The sequence below is a fragment of the Lycorma delicatula genome, chromosome 2 (genome assembly GCF_047948215.1).
Source record: "Lycorma delicatula isolate Av1 chromosome 2, ASM4794821v1, whole genome shotgun sequence".
Taxonomy (NCBI): domain Eukaryota; kingdom Metazoa; phylum Arthropoda; class Insecta; order Hemiptera; family Fulgoridae; genus Lycorma; species Lycorma delicatula.
In genome coordinates, this window is record NC_134456.1 from 44,153,928 (window position 1) to 44,179,389 (window position 25,462).

Genomic DNA, 25,462 nt, shown 5'->3' on the forward strand with positions numbered 1-25,462 from the left:
GTTTCCTCAATTGTATTTCTTCTAGAGTTTAGTCCAATTTTTGATTTACTTTTTCTCTTCCTCCTTTTTTAGTTCTTACAATAGCTTCAGGAAAAGGCTAATCATCTTTAGGTGTTAGAATTCCTTTATGTTAAGGCTTACTTGTTTTGTGAATTAGCTTTTCGGGTGTGCAACTCAATAAGTTTGCAGCAGAGGTTTGCTGCTTGTTGTAGGCCAATTTTTGGTAGTGTAGCTTGCTACAACAAGCAAAACATGAACTATAAGGAATGGATCCTGTTGTAGAACTGATTGGTTTATGAATAGGCCTAATATTGGTATTAGAAAATCTTCGTCTGTAAAAATCAGATGAGAAAGCAGCCAGGTATTGATTGCTTTAAAGACATTAGCAATAATTTTTCAATCTAAATGAGAGAAATGTAGGTTGTGCTTGTTAATGCAGCCAGGCTGTGATGGTAATAGTTTTTCCAGGATTTGATACTAGCCAGTCATTTTCTGCTACTTTTAGTTTTGATTTAATTGGCCCCATTATTCCAACATCCAAGGGCTGGAGATGGTGAGTGCAATGAGAAGAAAATGTCACTAACACTATACCATTATCCCTAGCAAACACAATTCAGCATCTACAGTGTAATGGCTTTCATGGTTGTCCATTAGTTAGTAATTTTTTTTTTCTTTCAACACCTTATATGCTTTTTCTAATATGTTCTAGAACCTGTAAAAATAGAGGGCTGATCATCCATCTACTTTTGGGAGTGTTTACTAACCCTACACTTCCTCAAGCACTCCAAACAACAGTGTATCATGGAATTTCCCCCTAGAAAAATACAAATACTGGAGGAATTGTATTTCTGACAGCATCGATAATCATATACGCTGTTATCATTGTTCCTCATTTCTCAGATACAACCTGACCAACCTAAAGAGTTGCCATCTTAGCAACCACTTTTTGAGCTTGAGATACCATTGATACTCTTGTCACCTAAGTTATCTATATTATCTGCAGTGGAATCATCTGAGTGAATAGCTCATTCATAATTATTTTCAAAAAAATCTACATTTGCTTTATTAAAAGCTGTAGCTCTTGACGGGCTGGTGTTTTCTGCCTTTTGTAAGGCAAGCCGTTTATGAAGATTCATACTCATAAAACCCTTGATTTAGTCAATTACAGCTAATTTATTTTCATCTCAATTAGTTGACATGCTTGAGCCCAGGTGTAAATCATAATCATGTGTAAATTTTGTACTTGTCTGTAAATCAGATCATAATTCTTATTTGAATTTTTTATGATATAATCACTTTTATAATTATGATTACTTTAATCATTTATAATTATAAGCACTTTTATAATGACTACAATAATTTTATAAATTTTTTATGATATTTTCTTGATCTGCGGTAATAGCTTGCAGACATGTATACTTGAGAGCTAAAGCATTTGATGAAGTATCCACTGTTGGGTTATTCTCAACGTGCTGCCTTACTTTTATTTCATTCTATAAAATAAAGCAGTATAGATTCCATATAAGTCTGCAGCTTTTCTAAGGAACATGCCATATCTTTAACTGCTTGCATGGCCTTTCTGGCTTATTACTCTTCTTTATATAAGATCATACCAAGGTGCCTGAATCTGACAGAAAATTAATTAAATTAATACTTAATTATTGTGAGGGGTACATTTCAACACTGTTGAAATCTACACCCAGAGATTTGTTGGAATCAGCCCCACATTTTACAAATCGTTTTAAAAAAGCAATTTCTAGTTGTTAATAGTATAGTTAGATGCGTAAATTCTTAATTAACTTGATGAATAAATCTAACTTACCTCAATGAATGCTAAGAAAAATTAATTGATGAAAATGAAATTCAGTTTTAACTTCACAGGACATGTAACAGAACTCATTGCATTACAAAACATGCGATAGCAAGTGGACGCAAAACTATTGCCAGCTTTTGTTCAATTATGAAACTTAATTGGCCAATCAAATAACAGTTCCTGTGGAGGGAAATTTAAACAGTTGAAATGTGCCCCCTCTACCCTAATTTTATAATAATTATTTGCTATCACCCTCACTCTTATTACCTTTTATTAGCATTCTTCTTTATAGGGGTCCTTCTTCTCTTGCACAATCACTGAGGCTGAAAAGCTGTGTCAAACACAATATCAAATGTGCACTGTTGTTTTGTTTTTATATCCATACTCACAAGAAAAACATGTACAATAAAAATGAGCAATGTTCTTCACACAGCTCCTAAGCATAAAATAGTGAATGAAACATGTCTGTCAGGTAATAATGGTTACATGAGTAATCATAATTGACTGGCATCACTGTTACCAGTTCGCCTCATTGTGCTGTTCGGAAGTATGAGCTCTACTAACAATTGGGACGACCTAAGTAATATATATATATTGTTGGATGACACCTATCTATGATTATTAAGACACCTTGGATTATTTCATAATCCAAGCAAGAGCGTTTTCACGAGTAACTCACATCATCAGTTGCTCTATAATTTTTCAAATGTTTCATTACAAATTACACATTAAAATTAAAATTGTACATTGCAAATTCCATACTAAAATTAAAATTGAGATTTAAAATTGTTAAAGATCCTTTTCCAATTAAATCAAAACAAAATTAAACTAATATTTTTTTATATTTAAAATTTTAAATTGTAAACTAAAATTAAAAATTGCATATATACAAAATATGGAATCATTAATAAAAAATTAAATTTAAAGTCAAAATGAAAATTAATAATAAAAATAAAATAGAAATCCACGTAGACTATCTAGCCAACGTTATGTGACTGTACAGAGTTGAATTATTATGAATTATCAATGCCTAAAGAAGTGCTGCTATCTACAGCAGCTTATATGATCGTTTATCCTCATATTCTGTATGTAGGCAAATCAAATTAAATTTAATTTTATATTTATATACGTAAAATCTATCTAAAATGTAAAAAACTCTATTATTTGTATTAATATTGTATTTCTTAATTACAGTACTTCTAAATTTGTATGAATATCAGATATTGGATGGGTATTATTAATAAGATGGTCAGAAACATTAGAGAAACCCAGTTTTTTAGTTTTATAATATCTAAAGTGTTCATCAAATTTAATAGTTTAGTAGTCTGCCAATGAATTTCTATAAGAAAAACTTTTCTTACATTTAAAAACTGGCTTGCCCTTTCAATTTGACATCCAGTAAGATTTATTTTTACTTTTTTACATATTTTTAATTGTACATAAAAAAAACAATATGTCTTTATACTCCTGATCCTTAGTTCAGACTAATCTAAAACAGTAAGGGAGGCCACCTGCAGAAGCAAAAACTTTACAGATCATCTTTGTATTTTATTTTTGGTGAAGAACCTAAGTTTTGTGATAAATGTTAAAGTTTTATGACTTCTGAAATTATAGTAAAAATTTTCTAACTTTCCAGTCTTTTGTGATGGCATGGACATCATGATTTAAAATGACTAATGCCTCCATTTGAACCATTTTAAAATGACTTGTCTATGATCATGAGAGGGTTAATGAGAATTCAATTTTTATTTTATGCAAAAGAACTTTTTAAATATTGGTAAAACATTTGAACTAACTTTTAAAAGAAATGATTAAATATTTCACAAAAAATGTCATGCATGAACCTAGAAATTAGGCCTCCATTAATTTACTACTCTTTTCATTTTCCTGTTTAGCCTCCGGTAACTACCGTTTAGATAATTCTTCAGAGGATGAATGAGGATGATATGTATGAGTGTAAATGAAGTGTAGTCTTGTACATTCTCAGTTCGACCGTTCCTGAGATGTGTGGTTAATTGAAACCTAACCACCAAAGAACACCGGTATCCACGATCTAGTATTGAAATCCATGTAAAAATATCTGGCTTTACTAGGAATTGAACGCTGTAACTCTCGACTTCCAAATCAGCTGATTTGGGAAGACACATTAACCACTAGACCAACCCGGTGAATTATTAATTTACTACTAAAAAAAAAAACAACACTAATATATCTTACCTTATAGAATGATATTCGACTTAATGGATACACAAACGCAAAAGTAAGAACATTTTCTGGAGAGGTTTTACGAGAAGGAAGCCTATCTGAAAAACATGCTATTAGTTTTTGCGGTATATCAACACAACGTGCTATTTGAGCAAATCCACTCATAGTGATTACATCACAAACAGCAGACAAATATCTTTCGTACACTAACAAGTGCTCATCAGTGTGTGTCTGCAACAAAACGCAGCTAGGTAATCCTTGATAAAGAGTTGCAACATTCCATGCAGTAAAATGGATGAGATCAGTATATCTAAAACAACAATAAATGAAATATGATAGATTTACTAAGAAGTTAATAGTGAAACAGGAAAATTATAAATCAATATTTCCCAAATTTTAATGTGATTTCAAACTGTAATAAGAAGATTTATAATCCAGTTAGCATCTCATCAACAAATTTGACATAAAAGTAAATTTCATAGGAATTACATTGTTGCTATCAGTAATTAATTTTAAATTCAGAAAAACTCTTATACGACAATTTTTTTTATTATCTATTTCAGCTAATGATTTTTCTAATGAGAATACAAAATATTGCTAACACTAACAATAAATCTCTTTCACATTTAATTAAAAATTTTACTCAATTTCTTTCTCAATGAATATACAAATGTTCTTACCCAATTTATAAAAAAACAATAAAGCAGATATTTTATTTCCTAAAAACAACCTTTCCTAATCCAAACAGTTATTACTTGTAACATAGTTAGTAGTGAAAACTACTGATCAAAAAACTACCAAAGTAAAGAGAAAAATGAATAATTATTAGGCAGTTATAATAACAATTTTTTTTTTCATGTTTGACAAGGTCACATGTCTAGAAAGGCTAATGTCTATAAGGCTATAAACATAAATGTACTTATGTTTCTAGAGGAGAAATTTCCACAATAACATTTCAGAATTAAACAGAAAACTGACTGAGGAATAAAACAAGATCTTACACAATTTATTACTGTTACTACAAAGCAAGCTTTACACTCACCAGAAAAGATACAAAATAACTGGAGCAGTTCTATTTTTGCCAATTAATAAGAGAAGAGTAAGAGTAAGAGCAAATGAGTTACATACAATATTTCCAAGTTTCAAATTGCTTAGTTCTTCCTAATAAATTTTCCTTGAGTAAACTTCATGTTCTCTTGCTAATAAAGTATAATTCAAGCAAGCTCCATAAGTTACCATACAGTAACTAAATAAATTATTTTATTCACTATGCTTACAACTTTTCTTTTTCCTGTTTAGCCTCCGGTAACTACCGTTTCTAGATAATACTTCAGAGGATGAGTGAGGATGATATGAATGAGTGTAAATGAAGTGTAGTCTTGTACATTCTCAGTTCGACCAATCCTGAGATGTGTGGTTAATTGAAACCCAACCACCAAAGAACACCGGTATCCACGATCTAACATTCAAATCCATGTAAAAATAACTGGCTTTACTAGGACTTGAACGCTGGAACTCTCGGCTTCCAAATCAGCTGATTTGGGAAGACGCGTTCACCACTAGACCAACCCGGTGGGTTACTATGCTTACAACTGAAAACTTCAGATTACACATTTTTTTATTTCCAGTATATATGCTGCAATCTGTTCTACTTTATTTTTCCTGTTTAGCATCCAGGAATTATCATTCAGGTAATCCTTCAGAGGATGATATATATGAGTTAAATGAAGTGTGGTCTTGTACAATCTCAATTTGACCATTCCTGAGATGTGTGGTTAATTGAAACCCAACCACCAAAGAACACCAGCATCCATGATCTAGTATTCAAATCTGTATAAAAGTAATTGCCTTTACTAGGACTTGAACGCTGGAACTCAACTTCCAAATCAGAAGATTTGGGAAGATGGGTTCACCACTAGATCAGCTTGGTGGATTGCAATCTGTTCTAGTAGTGAACAATAAGCAAACCTCCTATGCCCCAATGAGATGAGGATGATATTGTGATATATGTGCATGCAGTGTAGTCTTGTACAGACTCAGGCCAACCATACCTGAGATGTGTGGTTAACTGAACACCAACCACCAAATTACATCAGTACTAACTGTCTAGCATTCAAATCTGTATAAAAGCAACCAACTTTTACCAAAATTTGAACCTCAGAACTTTCGACTTTGAAAATCAGCTGTTAAACAACTGATATGTGGCAACAAGTTTAACCACTAGAACCAGACATGGGCCACATTACACATTTGAGCATAAAAATGTTTTTTTTTTTTAAATTGGGGAGCTGCCTATCACATTGCAGAGGGATTTAAACTATACTGAGTATCATTGTACCAGGAAAGTATAATTGTACTTTCAATTTCAGAAACTGAAAATTAATTGATGAGAAATTTGCCACAAACTGAAAAAAAAAAATAATTTTAGAATGGTTTATTGTAATAAGGTATTCACTGTAACAGTTTTATTGTGGCACATTTGGTGCATGTGCACATGTGTACATGTGTACATAAGAACACAGGTTTTGTTATAATTTTAAAATTAAAATAAATTTCTGATCTTTTTAGTAATAAATCATTTCCTTACCACAAATATCTAAGAAGTACTGAATTAACAGTATATGAAAAAGAAGTGTGGAAATATATGTTCATACAGAAAAAAAAAACAGAATTTACTTTTTCCCTTGAAGGTAGGCAACCAAAAGATGGATTAATCATCATCCAAGAATAAATATGACAGGGTAGAGAATTAAAAAATATCAAAAAACGAAACATTAATAATTTACAAATAAGTACACTCACTTGAAGAAAAAAATGAAATTTTATCACTTAATTCAGTAGACAAAAATTATTTAACAATAAGTCTGCTACTATTAAAAAAACCGAATAAAATGGAGTTTCAAGGGGATCCTAAGCAAATATTAATATTTTGGGATGTATACAGAGTTGTCAGAAAGTTTAAGGACAGGCCTACATTTCATTTCATCTGCTTTTGTCCCTAAACTAACTGCATTTCAGTCAATGTTTTACATGATGTTATAAGGCATCTAATTACAGGTTTTCAATAACAATTTCACTGTTCTAGCTCTAATACATTTTCAAATAGAATGTTTTTTCATTTTTAAAACATGGTTAAAAAATTCTGTTTTTCTGACTAAAATATTTTTTTGTCGAAAACAATTTGTCTTACAGCTATGAAATTTTTACTGCAGCTTTGTTATGACAAAACAATCATTAAGTAATAATAAACTTGGAGACAAACAATTTCTACTCATTTGGTCACCTCTCAAACAAATTTTTTTTTTTGGAGGGAAATTCAGTGGCAAAATTGGACATTTTCATTCTACCTAACACTTAGATCTATTCTGAGTGCATAGCTGTTTTCTCTATGTCTTGTTTGTGATGGATCGGCTGCATGCACATTCTCTGATGACCTTGATGTTGTGTCGACCATTGTTTATAACTTCACAACACTTTTTACTATGTGAAAGTAAATTCTGCAGAAATGGGGCAATTATCTGTGTCTGAAGATACCAAGCTGTGTCTTGGATACCAATTATCAGTATGCACAAGTGCAGTAAATCATACTGATCAATAGCATCTAAACTTCACGTGTCTAAAACATGTGTTGAAAATAGTGAGACATTTTAAGTGATTGAAACTCCGCGAAGCAGCAGACCGTGCAAAACCTCACCTTGTCAGGATCGAAAGCTTTTAATGTTGAGTTGTAAAAACCAAAATGCCAAGTTGTAATGATCTATTGTCTGCTATGAAGAAAGATGAATAAGACTTCAATATTTATGTGTCTACAAGGCTTCTTGTCTTAAAGGCTTCAGGAAGGCGGTATGAAGACTTTCTAGGCACTCTGTAAACCCTTGATAAATGATCTGATTAAAAAGCGATGTAAAATTTGGTGTAAGGCTCGACTCGACTGGTTAAAGGATGCTTGGAGGCATGTTGTCTTCTCAGATGAAAGTCAATTTGAGCTATTTCCTAGATGTAAAATCAGGGTCTAACGTACAGAGATTGAACAATTTTTGCCTGCTTGTGTTGCTCCAGCAGTTTAGGCCAGTGGTCAGTGGTGAAGCCTTTATGATGTGGGGTTTTCATCACAACTGTGGATCCAGGGAAGCTTTCTTTTGTTGAAAGGACTATGAATAGTGTAAAATACTGCAAAGCAATGGAAGAAGTCATGCTATTGTAGGTTAAAAAATTGCTTAGTGAAAGTTTTATCTACAAGCAAGACAACATCCTGTGTCACACCTCTCAGTACACCAAGAACTGTCTTCTAAGCAAGATGTTGAGGTTCTCTGATGGCCAGCAAGGAGTTCTGACCTAAACCCCATCGAAAATATGTGGAACATGATGGCTTAAAGTCTAGCCAAACAAAAGCCTAAGAATAAGACCGAAATGAAGTTTATGTTGCAGATTTAGCAACACAAATAGTGAAGTTTAAATGCAGATCTGGAAGAACTTTATAAAGGATGAGTGTCTGAAGCTTACTAACTTCATCCCATGCTGAAGAGGATAAGGAGTGCTACAAGGCTAAGGGAGGCCCTATTAACTATTGTATGGAGATTACATAATTTTCTTATTTTATATCATTAAAGCTACTTTCTTTAAAAAGTTTCTATTTCTAGGTCTGTCTCTAAACTTTCTGGCAATACTGTATCTATAATTATATTTTTATTAAAAAAATTTCAAGTCTAGTAGGACAGAGAGAGATCTCACATAATACAAAAATAACGGTTAAAAGAAGGCAAAATAACATTACGATGAAAGAAAAATTCTGTAAAATGACTAGCATTTTATGTAATAAGTAAAAAAACTACTTAAACCACTGAGTTTAAAAAACAAAACAGAACAAAATCAATAGGGTGTAAAGATACTCATTAATACAAAATAAAAAGTACCAATTAAAACATGACAAAAGAAATTTATATTATGGTTAAATACACCTGTACACCTTAAACAAAAATTAATTCCTCACGTTAAATAACATCACCAAGCAATAGATGGAAAGTAAAAACAGAGATAAGTTGCTGCCACAGAATCACAGATTAGAAGTAAATGTCAAAATAGTAAGATGGCAATTACATGACAGACAATATAGGTGTTATATACTAACCATTAGGAAACCATTGGTGAAAAACAGAATGCCTTATATAATCAAGAGATAAGCAGGAAGTGGTATTTTAGGTGTATCATCTATATCAGCAGAAGCAGATAAGAATAGAACTGAAATTGACTTCAGATCTTCAGTTATGATAATATTTAAATATTAACTAATATCAAAAATAATTTGCTTTAGTGCGGTGAGGTCATGGACAGTCTGCTCCTGGTGCTTGGGGGCATTGCTCACATTTTTAGTAATTATGGCTGACAGTCGTGTGGATAAGTAATCAGTTGTTACATAGTTGAGTTGTATGTGTGTTTGTGTACTCTGGGTGAGATTGTGGAAATTTAATTAACTGTTGAGTGTGCTTTGGTGGATAAGTTATTTCTTGTGGCCATGTCTTCATGATTGTTGTGCGCTTGTCTTGTGTTGGCTTGATTGTATCAATGTATAAATATGTGTGTGGTACGTCTTAGTAAATTTCAGGTGTGCTATTTTTTCTGGATGTTTTCCTTCTTTAGGTATTTGTGGTTTGCAGTATGAACATGTAGTGATCTGGTGTGGATGATGTTTGCTTGTGGAGACTGAATGTGAGTGTGGGCACTTACCCCCCTCCTCCTGAAATAATGCTTTATTAGTGGTTTCCTAGGAGATAGGGTCGCCAGGGATGGAAGTTTAGTCGGTAGCGCACAGGAATACATAGCATTTTCTGTAACAGCTTGCAGAACCTGTTAGTGAGTCTGACATTGCTTTGGCGCCTGTAAATGGGTTCCTCACTTCAAAAAAAAATATCGGAAATAAGGCTATAACTGATGAACAATCTAAACTATTAAGATTAATATTTAGTAATTAATTAAAACAATTTGAAAATAAAACTAAACATTCTGAAAATAACTTAAGTTATAATGCTGTAGAACAAAAAAGATATCATCAAGAAGCAATATGAAGATCAAGTATTATTGAAACATATGGTGTAGCCCAGAAAATAAATGAAACAAATTGTGTTTTAAAAAGGTTTGGTGACACATAAGATTTCAAAATAAAACACGAGATAAATGTTAATCACTGATCTGTTCCTAGGTCAAATGTTGAAGCACCCTTACGAGTAATAATTAAACTTTTTAGAAGGGTTTTTGTTATAATGCATAAGTGTGAAGCACATAATATCTACAAAGTATGTAGGAATCTCATGAACTGTTCTAATGTTCATGAATAAACTAAGGTTTCTTGCAAATGCTAAAGAATGTTGTAAAAAAAGTAAGAAACTTAAGTATCTTTGGATAAAAGAAGGCATAGTACTAGTAAGGAAAGAAGATAATGCTCCACTTATTAAAATAAAAATTTTGGATGATCCAGTAAACAGTGCAAGATAAGTGATTTAAAATTATGTGGGTTGAAAAAAATTCAAACGAAGAAATTTTAAGATGAATAATAAGGAAATTAGTAGCAAAATCTTAAAGAAGCAAACAAGACTGGTGGATCATGTATTAAAACATCCACTGTTTTATTAATTTGGTAATTCGGTATTGTAGAAAGTAAAACCTTTAGATGAAAACAAGAAATGGAATATGTAAAAAAAGAATGATGATATACATGTAATAAATGTGATGAGATGTTAAGGTAAAAGATCATTACAAAACAGAGGTGAATGGGGAATACTAGTAAGCCAGCAAGTATATACCAGCAGTTATTATTTTTTAAAAATTAATAACAAATGTGTCTAAGAAAAATAAGACCTTAATTAGGCAAAATCTAGGCAAAAGGCAAAACCTTGCTGTACAGCCTCAATCCCTTGAAATAAAATATTTTAGAAAATTTAACAATTAAAAATTTGATTTTATTTAGTAATGATGATTATGCATTTTTAAACAAAACTTTGAATGTTGTATTTATGTAGGATTTAAATGATTGATTAAACAGTCAATAATTTTGTATATTTATCTTTATGAAATGATCACATTTCTTAAGAAGCAGAGATAAAATTCAATGTTCCACTGAAGTTAATGTTCCAATAAAACTGTTCATAAAGTTGATCATGTAATTATATTTTCTCTTTTTTTTTCTATTTTTCTTATAAAGTATTAATTTTATATATATAATAGTAATATAAATAATACTAGCATAGTCAAATACTTATAAAACAGGGTTTACAGGATCACTAAAGAAAACACTTGTCATCAAAGATTTGCTGAAACTCTTTGATGACACAAGTGGTGGGAAAAATGAACAAACTTGATGGAAAAAAATTCTATTTTATACTATATTAAGCCTTGTTCTTAATTATTGTTAAACGTACTAGTTTATTAAATTCCTGTAGAAAACCTGTAAAATTATGTTAAATTATACATTAAAAAGTAAACTGTTATTCATCTGTTTTCCTCAAACTCTAATTTCCATTATTTTGTGAAAAGATTATACAAAAAATTAGTATTTAAGTGCAAAATATTTACGAAAAGTTTCATTTGTAATTTATTAAAAGGATTTTCTGATGAAAAATTTCAATAAGGTTTAAGTAGATTTTGTTACATTTGAAGGTTTTGAAATTTAACATTTAAATACAAATTTTTAATTCATCTTTCTGTAACAGCACCTACACTGAGCAAACTTAATAAATTACACATGAACAGTGTTAACTAAGACTAATTATTTATTAATTCTTGACAAGAAGAATAAGTTGAACAAATAACCTAAAATAATATATTCCTTTATTTAAGTAAATAATATAAATCAAGATGCATACACACATGAGCAAACACACACACACACAATTTATAAGAATACTACTTACCGAGAACAAAGGTTGGCAAAGAAGTCATCAAGGCATGATTTTCTAGATAAAGGTTTAACAACTGATGTATGAACATTTATCATTTCTTCTAAAAAACACTGTTCATTAGCTAAATCAGAGTTTGATGTCATTTCAGTACAAGTAATACCAAGAAGACATGCACTGTAATCACTTGAGCTTAATACACGTAAAGGAATACTTCCCTCATTTGCAATGTATTCAGATACATCTAATTCTGTATTGTTGCTGTTCAAAGTTTCTGGTCTAAAAAAAAGAGAGGAAAAAAATGATAACATAATTAAGAAGGAGATCCACGCATAAAAAATAAGAAAAAAATAAAGTATGTTTTTAATACAATCACTATTAACAACACAAACGATAATAAAAAAATGCCTTCTCATACTTTTATAGATTGCCTTCTATACTCTTAAATATAATGTTGTTTACAAATGGTTACAGCACAAACTACAGTGTTAACTTCATAGTCAGCATAAAAATAATTTTATTACTAAAGATTTATCTTTAATTTAAATTAAAAATGCATTTTAATAAAATCAACAGGATGATGATATCAGGAAATAAAACAGAAAACAGGAAGTGACAACAAAAAAGAAAATGATAAAATATTAACACTGTACTACAACCTAGATGATTCTTTATTACACAATTAACAGATTTCCATTTAACTACGAGCATATTAATTATAAATTATGTATTCAAAACAACAGAATTAAATGAATGTTAATCAAATTACAAACAAAGAAAATTATTGAAATGTGATAAATTTTATAAGGTAATTATTTTTATATGATAAAATACAATACATTGTAATAATATAACATTAGCATTTAAAACAGATTACAAAAGTTTAATAATACTGTTTTTACTATTACTACTTTAATCTAAGTTAATTCAAAACATATTGTTTGTTTACAAGCTACCATTCCATCATTAGTAAGCTGGAATAATGCGTCTCTCTTTCTCTTTTTTCTTATTTCTTAGTAAAATAAAATTGTACTAAGCATTTAATTTAACAAAGAAAGGAGAAAATGTAAACAGTATAATTCATATCATCTTTCATTTTTGCAGCAACAATAAGCATCGATCAAGAGTAACATTCTTCAGTTCAAAAAATTAATCTCTAGTCTTCATTGCTGCTTAGTGAAAAGTGATGATGAATCACATAATAAAAATGAGGATAGTGAGAATGGAACTATTTCTCAAAACCCTGAGCAAGTAGAAAATAAACAGTTTAAAATAAAGTTGTTCAGTCGTTCAGATTATTAGACTAGAAGAATATAGAGTTCATCAGAAGGTAAATATTTTTTTATTTTTATTAGCAAAGGATGATTTTTTGAACTTTCTTTACATGAAACAAATCATTTGCAAAAAATTTGAAAAAGGAATCTGCTATTTTCACTGCATACTGGTTTTATTAATTAGTAATAAATTTCTAATACTAATCATACATAATCTAAAAATTCAGGTTTAAGATTGCCAACAATGTGCATCCACTGGGTCAAAAATAACAATAACTTTCATTTATATTGTCCACTCTTGCTACATAAAGGTCATTCAAATTTAGAACTGAAATTACAATAAATTTTTACTTTTTTTATTATCTTTTATGACCATATAGGGTCACTTTAGTCAATCCATTATCCATTATTACTTCAATGGGAATTCTTCATCTCACCCAGTACTTGGTAAATTTCTTTTATAGTGGGAGGATTGATGTTTTCTGGTGGTGTTGTTATTGAGGTGTTGATGATAAGGTAAAGAAGGAGTTCTGTCAGTTCTTCACGACTTAGGAGTTGCTGAAATATTAGGATAGGATTTCCGTGTTGTTTACAGTTTTCATTCTTTATTAGTAGGTTTGGGATTCATATTTTTTTAGCTGAGTTTAAGGTTTTGTAGCAGTTTCTTGACTGTGCTTTATTGAATTCTTCTTCTATTGACTTCAGAGTGTCTTTATGGCGTATTTTTTTATTCTCATTAGGGTTCGGGTGGTTTCTTTTCTTTGTTTTACTAGATTTTGGAAGGATGTTTCTCACTCTTGGGACTGATGAAATAACCCATATTTGATGTTTTTTCTCCACTGTTTTGTCACATTTACTGTTCCACCACTGATGCTTTTTATGGGATTTTATTGGGACTAATTCTTCTGTGATTTGTTTAAGGTAGTTGACTAGATCTTGGAGTTTATCTGTGACTTATTTTTCTGATTGCTTTTTGGTCATTTTCATTCTTGATTAGTCAGGTAGGGCACATTTTTCTTTTAGTTTTAGGGACTTGGTTTTGTTGATTTCTTTTGGGGGTAAATTTAATTTTAATCTTGACTATACAGTGATCTGTACCTGTGTTTTCTCCTTGGAGAACTTTTTCGTTGTAGATCCCCTTGTGGTAGTATTTGTTGGTTAAGACACAGTGTAGTTGCTATTCTCCTTTAGTGTAGTCAGGTTGTTTCCAGGTTTTCAGTTTTTGAGGTTTCCTCTTGAAATATGTGGATTTTGAGATTAGGTTGTGTGATTTCTGCAGAGATCAACAAGTCTCTGTTCACTTTTGTTACTTTTAATTAGGCGGTCCATTTTCAATGATGTCACAGTATCTTCTTTCTCTGCCTAGTTCAGCATTTAAGTCTCTGATTAATTGTTTAACATGGTCTTTGGGGATATTATTATAGTCAAGTGAAGTAGATCCCAAAACTTTTCTGTTTCTTTACAGTATTTTTGAGAGTTATTTTTATTATTAGTGGGTGCATAGGCATTTATTATAGTGTAGATTTTATTAGATGCTTTTAGGGTGAGTGTTGAGATTCCTGGGATTGTTACTTGAATTCTTGCAAGGAGCTTATTGTTTCAAGGCTGATTAAAAAGCTTGTTCCAAACTATGGGACATTTTTTACTTACTAATAAAAGACAAACTTACTTACTTTTTCTTTTACCTACTTAATTCTAAAAAGAGAGAAATAAAATTTAAAAAAAAAAATTGGATCTTTATTGTTTCTAGGTAGTACTTAATCATGCAGAAATACACAGTTAGTGCCATGTATTTACCTTACATTATGCCAAGCATACTAAATTTACTTTGGATATCTGATTATTATAAAGCTAAAAATTTTCAAATGTTTTTATGTGAGGTTAATATTGGAAAATTTCATGATTTGTTCAAATTTATTTATATTTCTTTTTAATTAACACCCACAGTTTCAGAACCTTTCACCAGAAATTGCATTAACACAGTTTTGAATGAATCAAGTAGCAATTAAAAAATTCTACAGTAAAAGATGTGATATCCTATTTACAGTGGAATGATTCACCGGTTCTGTAAATTTCATTAAAAATGTAATATTAATTTTATACAATAATGTACCGTTCAGAAAATGCAGAATATATTCTTCTAAAGCTATTATACTTAGAACCTGTAGGTTGTATGTATAACAGAAATGTTAGAATTATTAATCATCACAATGCTATACCACTTGGCAGGCTGAGTAAGCAGGTTTAAGTATAATGATCTTCAATGTCCTGTGTACTGACTGTACAGTCCAGAAACTTTCTGATTAGTTTTGCTACTTAAATCTAATACTGGTGCATTTCATCATAATATACTTAACTAAGTACAATAATAATACAGGATAACTATTCAGAAAAAGTGTTATGTACGGCAATTCTAAAAAGAAACACAAATCTGTCTTCAGACCAAAATTATTAATTGTGAAGAATGACAAATATGGATAAATACATATCATTAATCATGTACACTAATATTTTTAGTAAATTAACTTTATAAAATGAGCATATTGTAAGCTTATCCTTTTCAGAACTAAATAAAACTGTGTACCATTCCACACCAACAGTGTCTCTGTTTTTTACTTTCAAGGTCCTGAATCTGAAAACCAATCAGGAGAGGTATCATTCATAAAATCTACAAATCACCACACATTCTGGCCTAAAAAAATATGGATAACTGCACTCAGCCATCAGCTAACAGTTACTGTTTAAATAAATGCTTAAAATGTTATCCATCAGTTACAAACCCTATAAAATTTCTAGTTACAAAAAATCTTTGGTCACCAGTGTAGGAGGTTCCTGCACAGACTTCATTTGTTAGTGCATGTTACAACAAATTTAGGTAAATTTCAATATAGATTATGGATTTTGTATTATTTTTTAAGTAAAATAATACATTAGTATATTAATTAGTAATATAGTAGTATATTAATTAGTATAATAATTATTAGTATATTAATAGCTCAAATGTCAAGCAAAAAGTGTCATATTTTTATACCTAAAATTCTCAAACTAAACAAAAATCTTTTATATTTTAATCAGATATAATCCATTTCAAATCATTATTAGGTTTTAGAGTTTTTAGATAGATGAATTCACAGATGTATGTAGCTCCACTGCTCCAATAAATGATGACCAACACTCATACGTATGAATTCACAAAGGTTAGCACCATTTTTTATAAGTCTAATCATAATAATAAAGGATGTCACTAATTTAATTCAATAAGGGTGTATTAACTTAATTCAATAAAAAAAATTAAAAACACTAGAAAAAAGTAGCGAAGTAACATTGGCAAAACTTCAATAAATATGTACATATTTTATAATTTTTTGATGCAAAAAGAATAATTTATATTTACCTATGTTTTCCTAACCAATGAAGTGTATTATCAGGAGCTAAAAGAAGAGTATGTCTTGAACCAGTTACAGCTTGAGAAGTACGACCCCATATGATAGGCGATGATTGATCAGTTCCTTTTGTCTCTTCACAGACTTGACCCATATCATTACGACCCCAAACTGCACAACGACCTGTCAAAGTTACAGCTGCACAATGTGACCAACCACATTCAACACGCATTGTACCAACATGAGTCAGCTGGTACACAACAACAGGCCTATAGAAAAAAAAAAACCAAAATAAAATCATAAATCTTAAATAAGTCGTTTTATACCTTTTTGATACTTTATTTAGTCTATTAGGGCTCATGAGAATGGTTTTACTAGAATATGTCAAATTTTTACTACAACTGTAAGCAATAACTCTCATAAATCTAATTTCACTCAACTTACAACTATTCATAAAAAATAAAATTACAATGACAACTGTTAACAAGAATGGAAGAGATGCTTCGAAAACACTTTTCTCAAAATTAGATAAATTAGCTGTAAAATTAACACTTAAAATGGTTTATTAAAACAGTAAAACTTATAGTACTCAATAAAATATAATAAAAATGATAGAAACCATACAATTTTTATGATTTATACTGATTTCACTTTACTTACACTTTTTCAGTAAATGAAATATTATTTACTTTTAATGGATGGCAAAATGACATCAATCATAATTTTTGAGAAATGTTAAAATTATACATTTACAAATTTTTTTTGAACAGAACGTTACAAAACAATGCGGGAAACAGGTAATACTATTTAGAAATAGAAGAATAACATTGTAATAAACTAAGAAAATGGTGTATTAATTAAAAAGGTAAAAAATATGGATTTAAACCAGAGCCAGCTATAACACAAAGGTAAGTTAAGCAAGCATCAAAAATTAGATAGAGAAAAAACTAGATACATTGGAATAAACTTAAATCCCTTAAAAGAAAAATGTACATTTTATTTGAAGTGGTGAGATTGACAAAAAAAAAGTATCTGAATGATATGAGATAAAAAGCTCACATACACATTGCTAACAACGCTACAGCACAATATTTAGCAGCTACAGACATTTCTTGTTACAGAATTTTAGTGTTCTAGTTTTGGAAACACTACAGGTAACTTCTCTTTAAAAATTTGAAAAAACTATTAACTAGATATCAAACATATGTGCGGAAAAACAATCACTGTATGTGTAAGATATGTATGTATCAACAACGAAATAAAGAAAAAACATAAGTGTTATAAGTCAGAGTTGTTTTCTCTCAGATTAATGAAGCTCATTATGCAGCCACCTTCTCAGTAGCAATTAGGGTAAAGGTTCACTTGCAGGGCCTGCATTTCAATGGATTTGAAATGTTGATATGTAACAAATTTAGCTCAGTGAAGAAGGCAATGGGAAAACAATTCATTTTTCACTTTCTCTAGTGAACCTGGTACAAGATCCTTATAATTCTTGAGAATAACTAGGCTCTTTTCAAGAATGAGTTGTGTCTTAAGTTATGTCTCATAAAATTATAATGATTACGCCACCCACAATTGATATGTGAACAAAAAAACAATGAAATAATTATTTGATATTTCATTTCTAAAAAATATTAATAAAATACTATTTATCTAGGAATATGGGGACTTTCTGAACATCAGCAGCATCATCATCTGATATTCTGCCTGTTGGTAGAACTACTCCACCGCTGTCTCCATCCATTTATATCCAAAGCCTTTTCCTCCATCCCCTTGAAGTTTCCGAGCTTCACCTCAATTGTTAACTTCTTCTTCCTCATTTCCTTTCTCTTTTTGCTGACTCTTTCCATGCAGTTGTAAAAATTTTACTTCTTCTAACCATATGCCCTAACTAGTTTCCTTTTTTGTATGTACTTCAGGCGTTTGTCTTACTTTCTCCATATCCATATCTCAAAAGCTTCAATCCATTTTCTTTCTGTCTTCTGCAATGTCCATGTTTCACTTTCTTACAATAGGACACTCCATATATAAAATTTGGTTAACCTCTTCCTTATCTTTTTAAGTCTAGACTCTTACTATATAGTAATTTCCTCTTCTTATTGAAGGCTTTCTTTGCCATTACTATTATTCCTTTTATTTTCATTATATTCTTTCAGTCCTCTATTACCATAGTTCTCAAATAACAGTAATTTTTTACTTTTTCTTCTCTTTTGTATATACTGCATACTAAACTTGAATTGTAATATCATATTTTTTAATCTAATTATATTTTTAAATACCATAAATTATTAGAATTACATATGTTTTATTTTTTACTGACAGGTCATATTAAACAAAATAAATACGTAATTAGATCATAATTATAAGCTTATTATGAGATACGTGTCTTATAAGTTAACAAAAGACAGGTGTAAAAAAAAGGTTTATTTTAATAATAATATTATGAAATATTAAAAACTTTCTTCAGTTTATTATATATTAATAATGCAATCAATTAGTACTACCAATATATTATTCTGGGAGAAGAGGAAAATTCAGTTTAAAATCACTTTACTCCTTAAAATGAATAAATAGGGAAATGTAGATACTAAAAATAAACTTAGCAACTTAGAAAAGTAAAAAAAAAAACCTTAGTAATGACAAGAAATGATCAGAACAGAAGAGGTAGTCTGCAAAAATAAAACAACACTAAAAAAAGTTAAACATTTTTATGTATTTAGCATATGAAAAATCTAAGGATGGGAATGCGAATCAGGAAATTAGTAGCAAAGGCAGATAACAGGAGAATTTTACTTAACCATTAAAGTTTGATGTGAGATAAAGAACTAACGAGAACAGACAATTTGCAAGTGTTTTTTTGTTCCAATTGTGTATCATATTGTTCAGAGTCTTGGGTGAAAGAGAAGAAAAAAGTAAAAAAAAAAAAGAAAAGAGTTAAATTTTTCAAGAAGCACGTTAAGAAAGAAAAGAAGATATAAAGTAAAAAACGCTGTTTTGAGAAGGCATAGGGTGAAGAGCATTAGAAGAAAAAATCAAATTAGAATAAGATGGTCTGGGAACTTAAGGAGATGAGTAGCTGAAGAAAGACTTATTTTACATATAATTAGAAAAAGTTTTCAATAACAAGAGATTTAGGATCGGTTGTCTTTAAGATTGTAATTTAATATTTGTTGATAATTTTTTTTTTAAATAAAAGAAAAACAGATAAGATAGGAATATGGAAAAATCAGAAAGAAAGAAAATTAAGGAGAAAGAAATCTAATTTTTGTTTATTTTAAGTTATATATTTTTTTAATATCTATTAGTTGTAATGTCAATCTCTTACAACCTTTGAGAACTGTCTTTCATAAAATATATAAGAATTCTTTTTAAAAATTAATATTTAATGAAGACATAATTCTATTCTTCTGTATTCTTTTAATGGGAAGAAAATCTACAGGAAGAACAAAAAAAGAGATGGGTGAGGATGTGTAAAAGGACACCTAAAAATAAAGAAGAGAACAGGGGTGGAAAGAGTTTTTGAGAAGGAATGATTTTAAAAAAATTAATTGGAAATCGATGACATGGCATGGAGCCTAACAAAATACTATCAGATGGAGAGAAATAATGACGAATATAATTTTTTAATCAACAATATTTTGATTGAAACGACAACAAAAATAATTGTTACTTTTATAATTCAGCTAACGGTAGGATTTTTTTACAAATGTTGATGTTTTATGACCCCCTGAGCAAGGGAGCAGAATATGTCTGAATGCACAAACATGATTCAGGGGAAATTTGGGCTGTCTGGGAACCTCACAGAAATTTTTACCAGTCATGAAAAATAGATATCATGACGTAAATATCAACTGATGTTGTATTCAATCATTTTTACAATTATTAACTAGAATAACTGATCTTTTAACAAGTTTTAAAAAGAAACATTCATTCCTGGTGAGCAATAATTCATAAACTCAAATTGCGACAGGCAAGGGACGCATTACTGATTATAGAAACATTGTAGTCACCTGTGTGTGTGTGTGTATATATATATATATATATGTGTATGTGTGTGTGTGTGTGTGTGTGTGTGTGTGTGTGTGTGTGTGTGTGTGTGTGTGTGTGTGTGTGTGTGTGTGTGGGTGTGTGTGTGCTTGATTGCATCTTGTGTCTTCTCTACTGCACTATTCCTTAAACTGCTCTGGGTAGGCAATAGTGTTTCTATGTTTTTATTAGTTGGCCGGCTGCAAGCGTATTGTTTTCTTTTAATAGTGAAGTAGTTAAGTGACTTTTAATAGTGTTAAGTGATATACACAAAAATTTTATAGCGAGTATAAAATATCATAATTGTACATTAATTAACAATGTAGACATTAAAAGTAAGCAATGTTGCTTAAAAGTAAGCAAGATGCAAACTGTGTGTTTTGTTACTGGCGCGGCAGATGCGAGAAACTTGGAAATCATTTTGTAAACAAACACCCAAATGAAAAACCAAGAATTAAAGATCAACCTAGTATTTCTGTATTTTTAAAAACAAAAACTTGTGATGGTGATGAAATAAATAGAAGCGAACCTTTAATCAAACAAATAAAACTTGATTAGCCCACCAGGTTGGTCTAATGGTGAATGCGTCTTCCCAAATCAGCTGATTTGGAAGTTGAGAGCTCCAGTGTTCAAGTCCTAGTAAAATCAGTTATTTTTACACGGATCTGAATACCAGATCATGGATACCGGTGTTCTTTGGCGGTTGGGTTTCAATTAACCACACATCTGGGGAATGGTCGAACTGAGTCTGAACAAGACTACACTTCATTTACAATCATACATATCACCCTCATTCATCCTTTGAAGTATTATCTGAAAGGTAATTATCGAAGGCTAAACAGGAAAAAGAAAAGAAAGAAATAAAACTTGATGAATCACAATCACTTTGTACAGTATCAGACTTATCTTGCAGGCAAAACAATGCTAATGTTGGTGATAACGTGTTTATCAAAAGTCATTGACAGTCTTCGCAAAGATATGGGAAGACTGCCTTTTCTTAATGACTTGAACTGATAATCATCACTGCACTCATTATAGGTAATTTGTCTTTATGAAGTATTATTAAATTTATCATAATATTAAAATAATTTTTCATTACCAAACATTTAACAAAATCATTAAAGAATCCTACAGACATCAAATTGGCAGATTTTTTATTAGCCTGACAATATTTATGTATGTTCTAAAAATAAATCAGAATAAATTTCAGCTCCTGAGAGGTAAATGACGGTAACTCCATCGGATTTCCGTTGAATTTACAACTGTTTACCTCTCAGGTGCTGATTTGTATTCTAACAATTAGCTTAATAAGTAAGTAATCATTTTTTAACATGTCTCTTAGGTTAAGCCTAACATATTTATTTTATTACAGTGCCCTCTTCAGTGGTCATCTTCCCTTGAAGCAATCACAATACAGCCAATATTAGACTACTGTGTTTATTGAGTTGTGATTATTAATGTATTTCTTTTCATAAGATAATTTTTTGAATAAATTAAGTGTCTGCAACCCGTGTATTTTTATTACTTCTCTTTTTATAACTCATTATATATAATAAATTGGTTGGTAAAATGTAATAAATCCTCACACTTTTGTTTTGGGGAAATTTCAGGGGTCAGAACATTTTCTGCTCCCCTGCCCCTGAGTACACAAATCCTAAAAAAAAAACATACAAATTTTAGGATGATGAACATACATGCATACATACATGTGTTGGCCTGTATTCTGATTAATATCTACTGAATGGTAGCTCAACATAAATTCTTTTAAAATTAAAAACAATTCTTCAATTAAAAACAGAAATTGCCATTTCAATTTTCAATGCAGATAAAAATTCAATTTTTTTTTTAAATTATAAATGTCTGTTAAAGATAAATGTAATTATTTCACAGTTCTCTACAGCAAATAGATATACGGATAGGGTGATCTCTTATTTGAATCAACTGACTCTTTTTAACTGACTGAGAATTAAACCAGTTTTATTAAAAAAGAATTATTTTTTCCTTCACAACCTTTTTTTCCATCAAATTATTAACTGAAATTATGAAACTATTTATGTACTACAATAGAATATTTTTAAATACGCTGTTGAATGTAAAAATTTTTCTACTTAGACTAAAAGCCAAGAGGGTAATATTTTTAAAAGAACATAAAATTTAACCAACCATCAGAAATTTTTTTTTTAATACAAGAATCATTCAATAATTAAAGAGATGAACAGTGGCAACAGTGGAAATACTACTTAAGAGAATAAAATTAAACTGTCTGATACTCATCTTTGCATCACTGGTATAAAAAATACTAGCTATTTGAAAAGCACTATAAACTCTTTTGTTTATTACAAAATGTCGGTTCCCTGAAACAAGTACTGTGAAAAAACAGTGTGCTAAGATTTTTATTTTCTGAAGGTGTAAAGAGTGTGACGATGGAGCAAACATTGAACACTTATAGGAAAAATATTGTTTAAGTTGTTCATATATAATTTACCAATGTAAGTAAAACTTAATTATTACATAACTTTAAAACACTATATGTATATTTAAAATCAATCCTTTTAAGAATCATACTCCTTTGTACTATATACAAATATATTTATTATATTAGATCAACCAAAGTACAGAATAAATGAAGTAGTATTACTTACCTCCACTATAAACGCAGGAGCACTTTTGCGATTTACTCGGATCATCAGCTGCATTAGATACTTATCTCAAATTACATTACAAACCTAGTGAAATATAATTATGAATATATAATGCAGCTGATGATGCAAGTAAATCACAAAAGCGCTCCTGCATATATATAGTGGAATAAGTTAAGTCATCCTACTTTATTTATTCTGTACTTCGGTTGATCTAATATATATATATATATATATATATATATACAGTAAATATCGTTTATAGGTGACCTCCAATGGACCACTGATTTTAGGACATTATAACTGATACTAACAATAATCAATGTTTAGGTAGCTTAGTGGAACTACTTTAATATGCCATGTACACGGGTATTGTAATACAGTAATAATAATTTATTTCCACAAAAATTTATAAAAATACTATGTAATAATAAATACAAATTCCTCTATCGTGAATGTTTTTTGTGAAGTCATAATTAAATCACTATTGAATGAATTACACAGGATACATAAAATAAAATACTGTACCTGCACGATATAATACGCTCACAGCAAAAGATTAATTACAACTGAGTATGACTGCTTCAGTTTACAATAATCTGATATACAAATAAATTTAAAAAAAGAACTACAATACATATGTAAGAAAAAAGGAACTGTCAAAATATTTCTGTAGCTACAATGTAGATATACGATGTTACTGATAAGTCACTTCTGTCTGTCATTATAAACGATAAAATGTTGCACTGCAGTAGAAAAAGTAAGTCATAATAACCTGATATGTCACTACAACCAATGTCACTATAAACAATGTACATACTGTATTTATCCATTAATAGCATACCAAACTTACTAAGAGACAAGTTGTTGGTCACTATATTCGATATGTCATTATACCCAATGTCAATATAAACGATACTGGGTGAACTATGTTACTGATGAGTCACTTCCGTCTGTCATTATAATATAAGAAAAACAAGAATTATATTACATATGCAGGTAAAAAGGAAAAGGTGACTCATTTTAAATTTTAGCAGTCCAAATATTTCTGTAGCTAGTGTAGATATACTATGTTACTGATGAGTCATGTCCGTCCATCATTATAAACAATAAAATGTTGCACTGAAGTAGAAAGTAAGTCATAATAACCTGATATGTCACTACAACCAATGTAATTATAAACAATACACATACTATATTTATGTATTAACAGCATACCAAACCAACCAAGAGACAAGTTTTTGGTCACTACATTCGATATGTCACTATATCTGACGTCACTACAAACGATAAATACTGGATATATATTTAAAGTTATAATTATTAGTGCATAGGTGATTGATTTTAGAAGAAAAAAAATATATATATATACCATGTAATGTATGTTGCTGTGATTACATCACTTTTTTAAGAATCAAATTCTTTACAAGTTTTGTAGAAAACGTTTATGCATTTACTAGTTATTTAAGAAAGCTATTATAAACTAAACATTAAAAAGCTGTTTTTTGGACCCCTAATTTTGGGTTTTAACTCAGATGTCTTACAAAAATTAAAGGAGATACAATTGTCTACAGCCAAAAACCATAGAAAACCATTAATTTCGCCTACAGATTAATGGCCACAAAATTTCAGTACGTACTCATTTCACTGGTGGAGCAGAGATAAAGGTGAAATCTTTTGCTAGTCTTAACTTGCTAACAAAGCATTTCCATACCTATGTTTATCTGAACTTTATTCATTGTTTTGATAAGTGGAATATGCCTATAAAGTACTGCAGAATCCTCGTGAAACACTCTGTCTTCTTTGTGTGTGTGTGTGTACAGAGTAATATGTAGTATGTACACACACACATATACACCACATAATATATATATTTTTTTATGAAATTTAAACTTTTTTTCTAATCACACATAATCCGGAATATAGTTTGTTCCACACGACTGCATGTAATGTAATGAAATCATGTAATGAAATTTGTTGTAATTATTCAACAAATATCATATTAATTTTATATGATTTCATGAAAAAATAGTGATCAGAAAAATTTTAAATTTTCTGAATAGTTATTTATATATATATATATTTTACACTGATGGAAGAATTAATGAACAGTAATAATAACTAGTTGATAGCTTAAATGAATTGCTACAGGATTTTTACAAAAGTTTTATAAAGTTCCTGTCTTCTGTCTTCGGTGATGGTTGACAAATGAAGAATTTTTAATTTCTATCTA

At 29.9% G+C, this 25,462-nt stretch overlaps 1 protein-coding gene and 1 long non-coding RNA gene across 3 annotated transcripts in view; one reads left to right on the top strand and one right to left on the bottom strand.

The window, feature by feature from the left end:
• Als2 (Amyotrophic lateral sclerosis 2) overlaps positions 1-25,462 on the bottom strand; it is a 109,467-nt gene that overhangs the window by 68,711 nt on the left and 15,294 nt on the right. Inside the window, exons 3-5 of the mRNA XM_075355217.1 lie at positions 16,576-16,833; positions 11,923-12,186; positions 4,031-4,328 (exon numbers count right to left, since the gene is read on the bottom strand). Coding sequence (XP_075211332.1) covers positions 4,031-4,328; positions 11,923-12,186; positions 16,576-16,833 — 820 coding nt within the window. The remainder of the gene's footprint in view (positions 1-4,030; positions 4,329-11,922; positions 12,187-16,575; positions 16,834-25,462) is intronic.
• Positions 12,593-22,097, top strand: LOC142318766 (uncharacterized). Of its 2 annotated transcripts, XR_012755040.1 has the most exons (4): positions 12,593-12,715; positions 13,012-13,237; positions 15,805-16,056; positions 21,963-22,087. It is a non-coding gene; the product is annotated as an uncharacterized LOC142318766 (long non-coding RNA). The 2 variants fall into 2 exon arrangements; XR_012755041.1 differs by lacking the exon at positions 15,805-16,056 and having other exon boundaries at positions 21,963-22,097.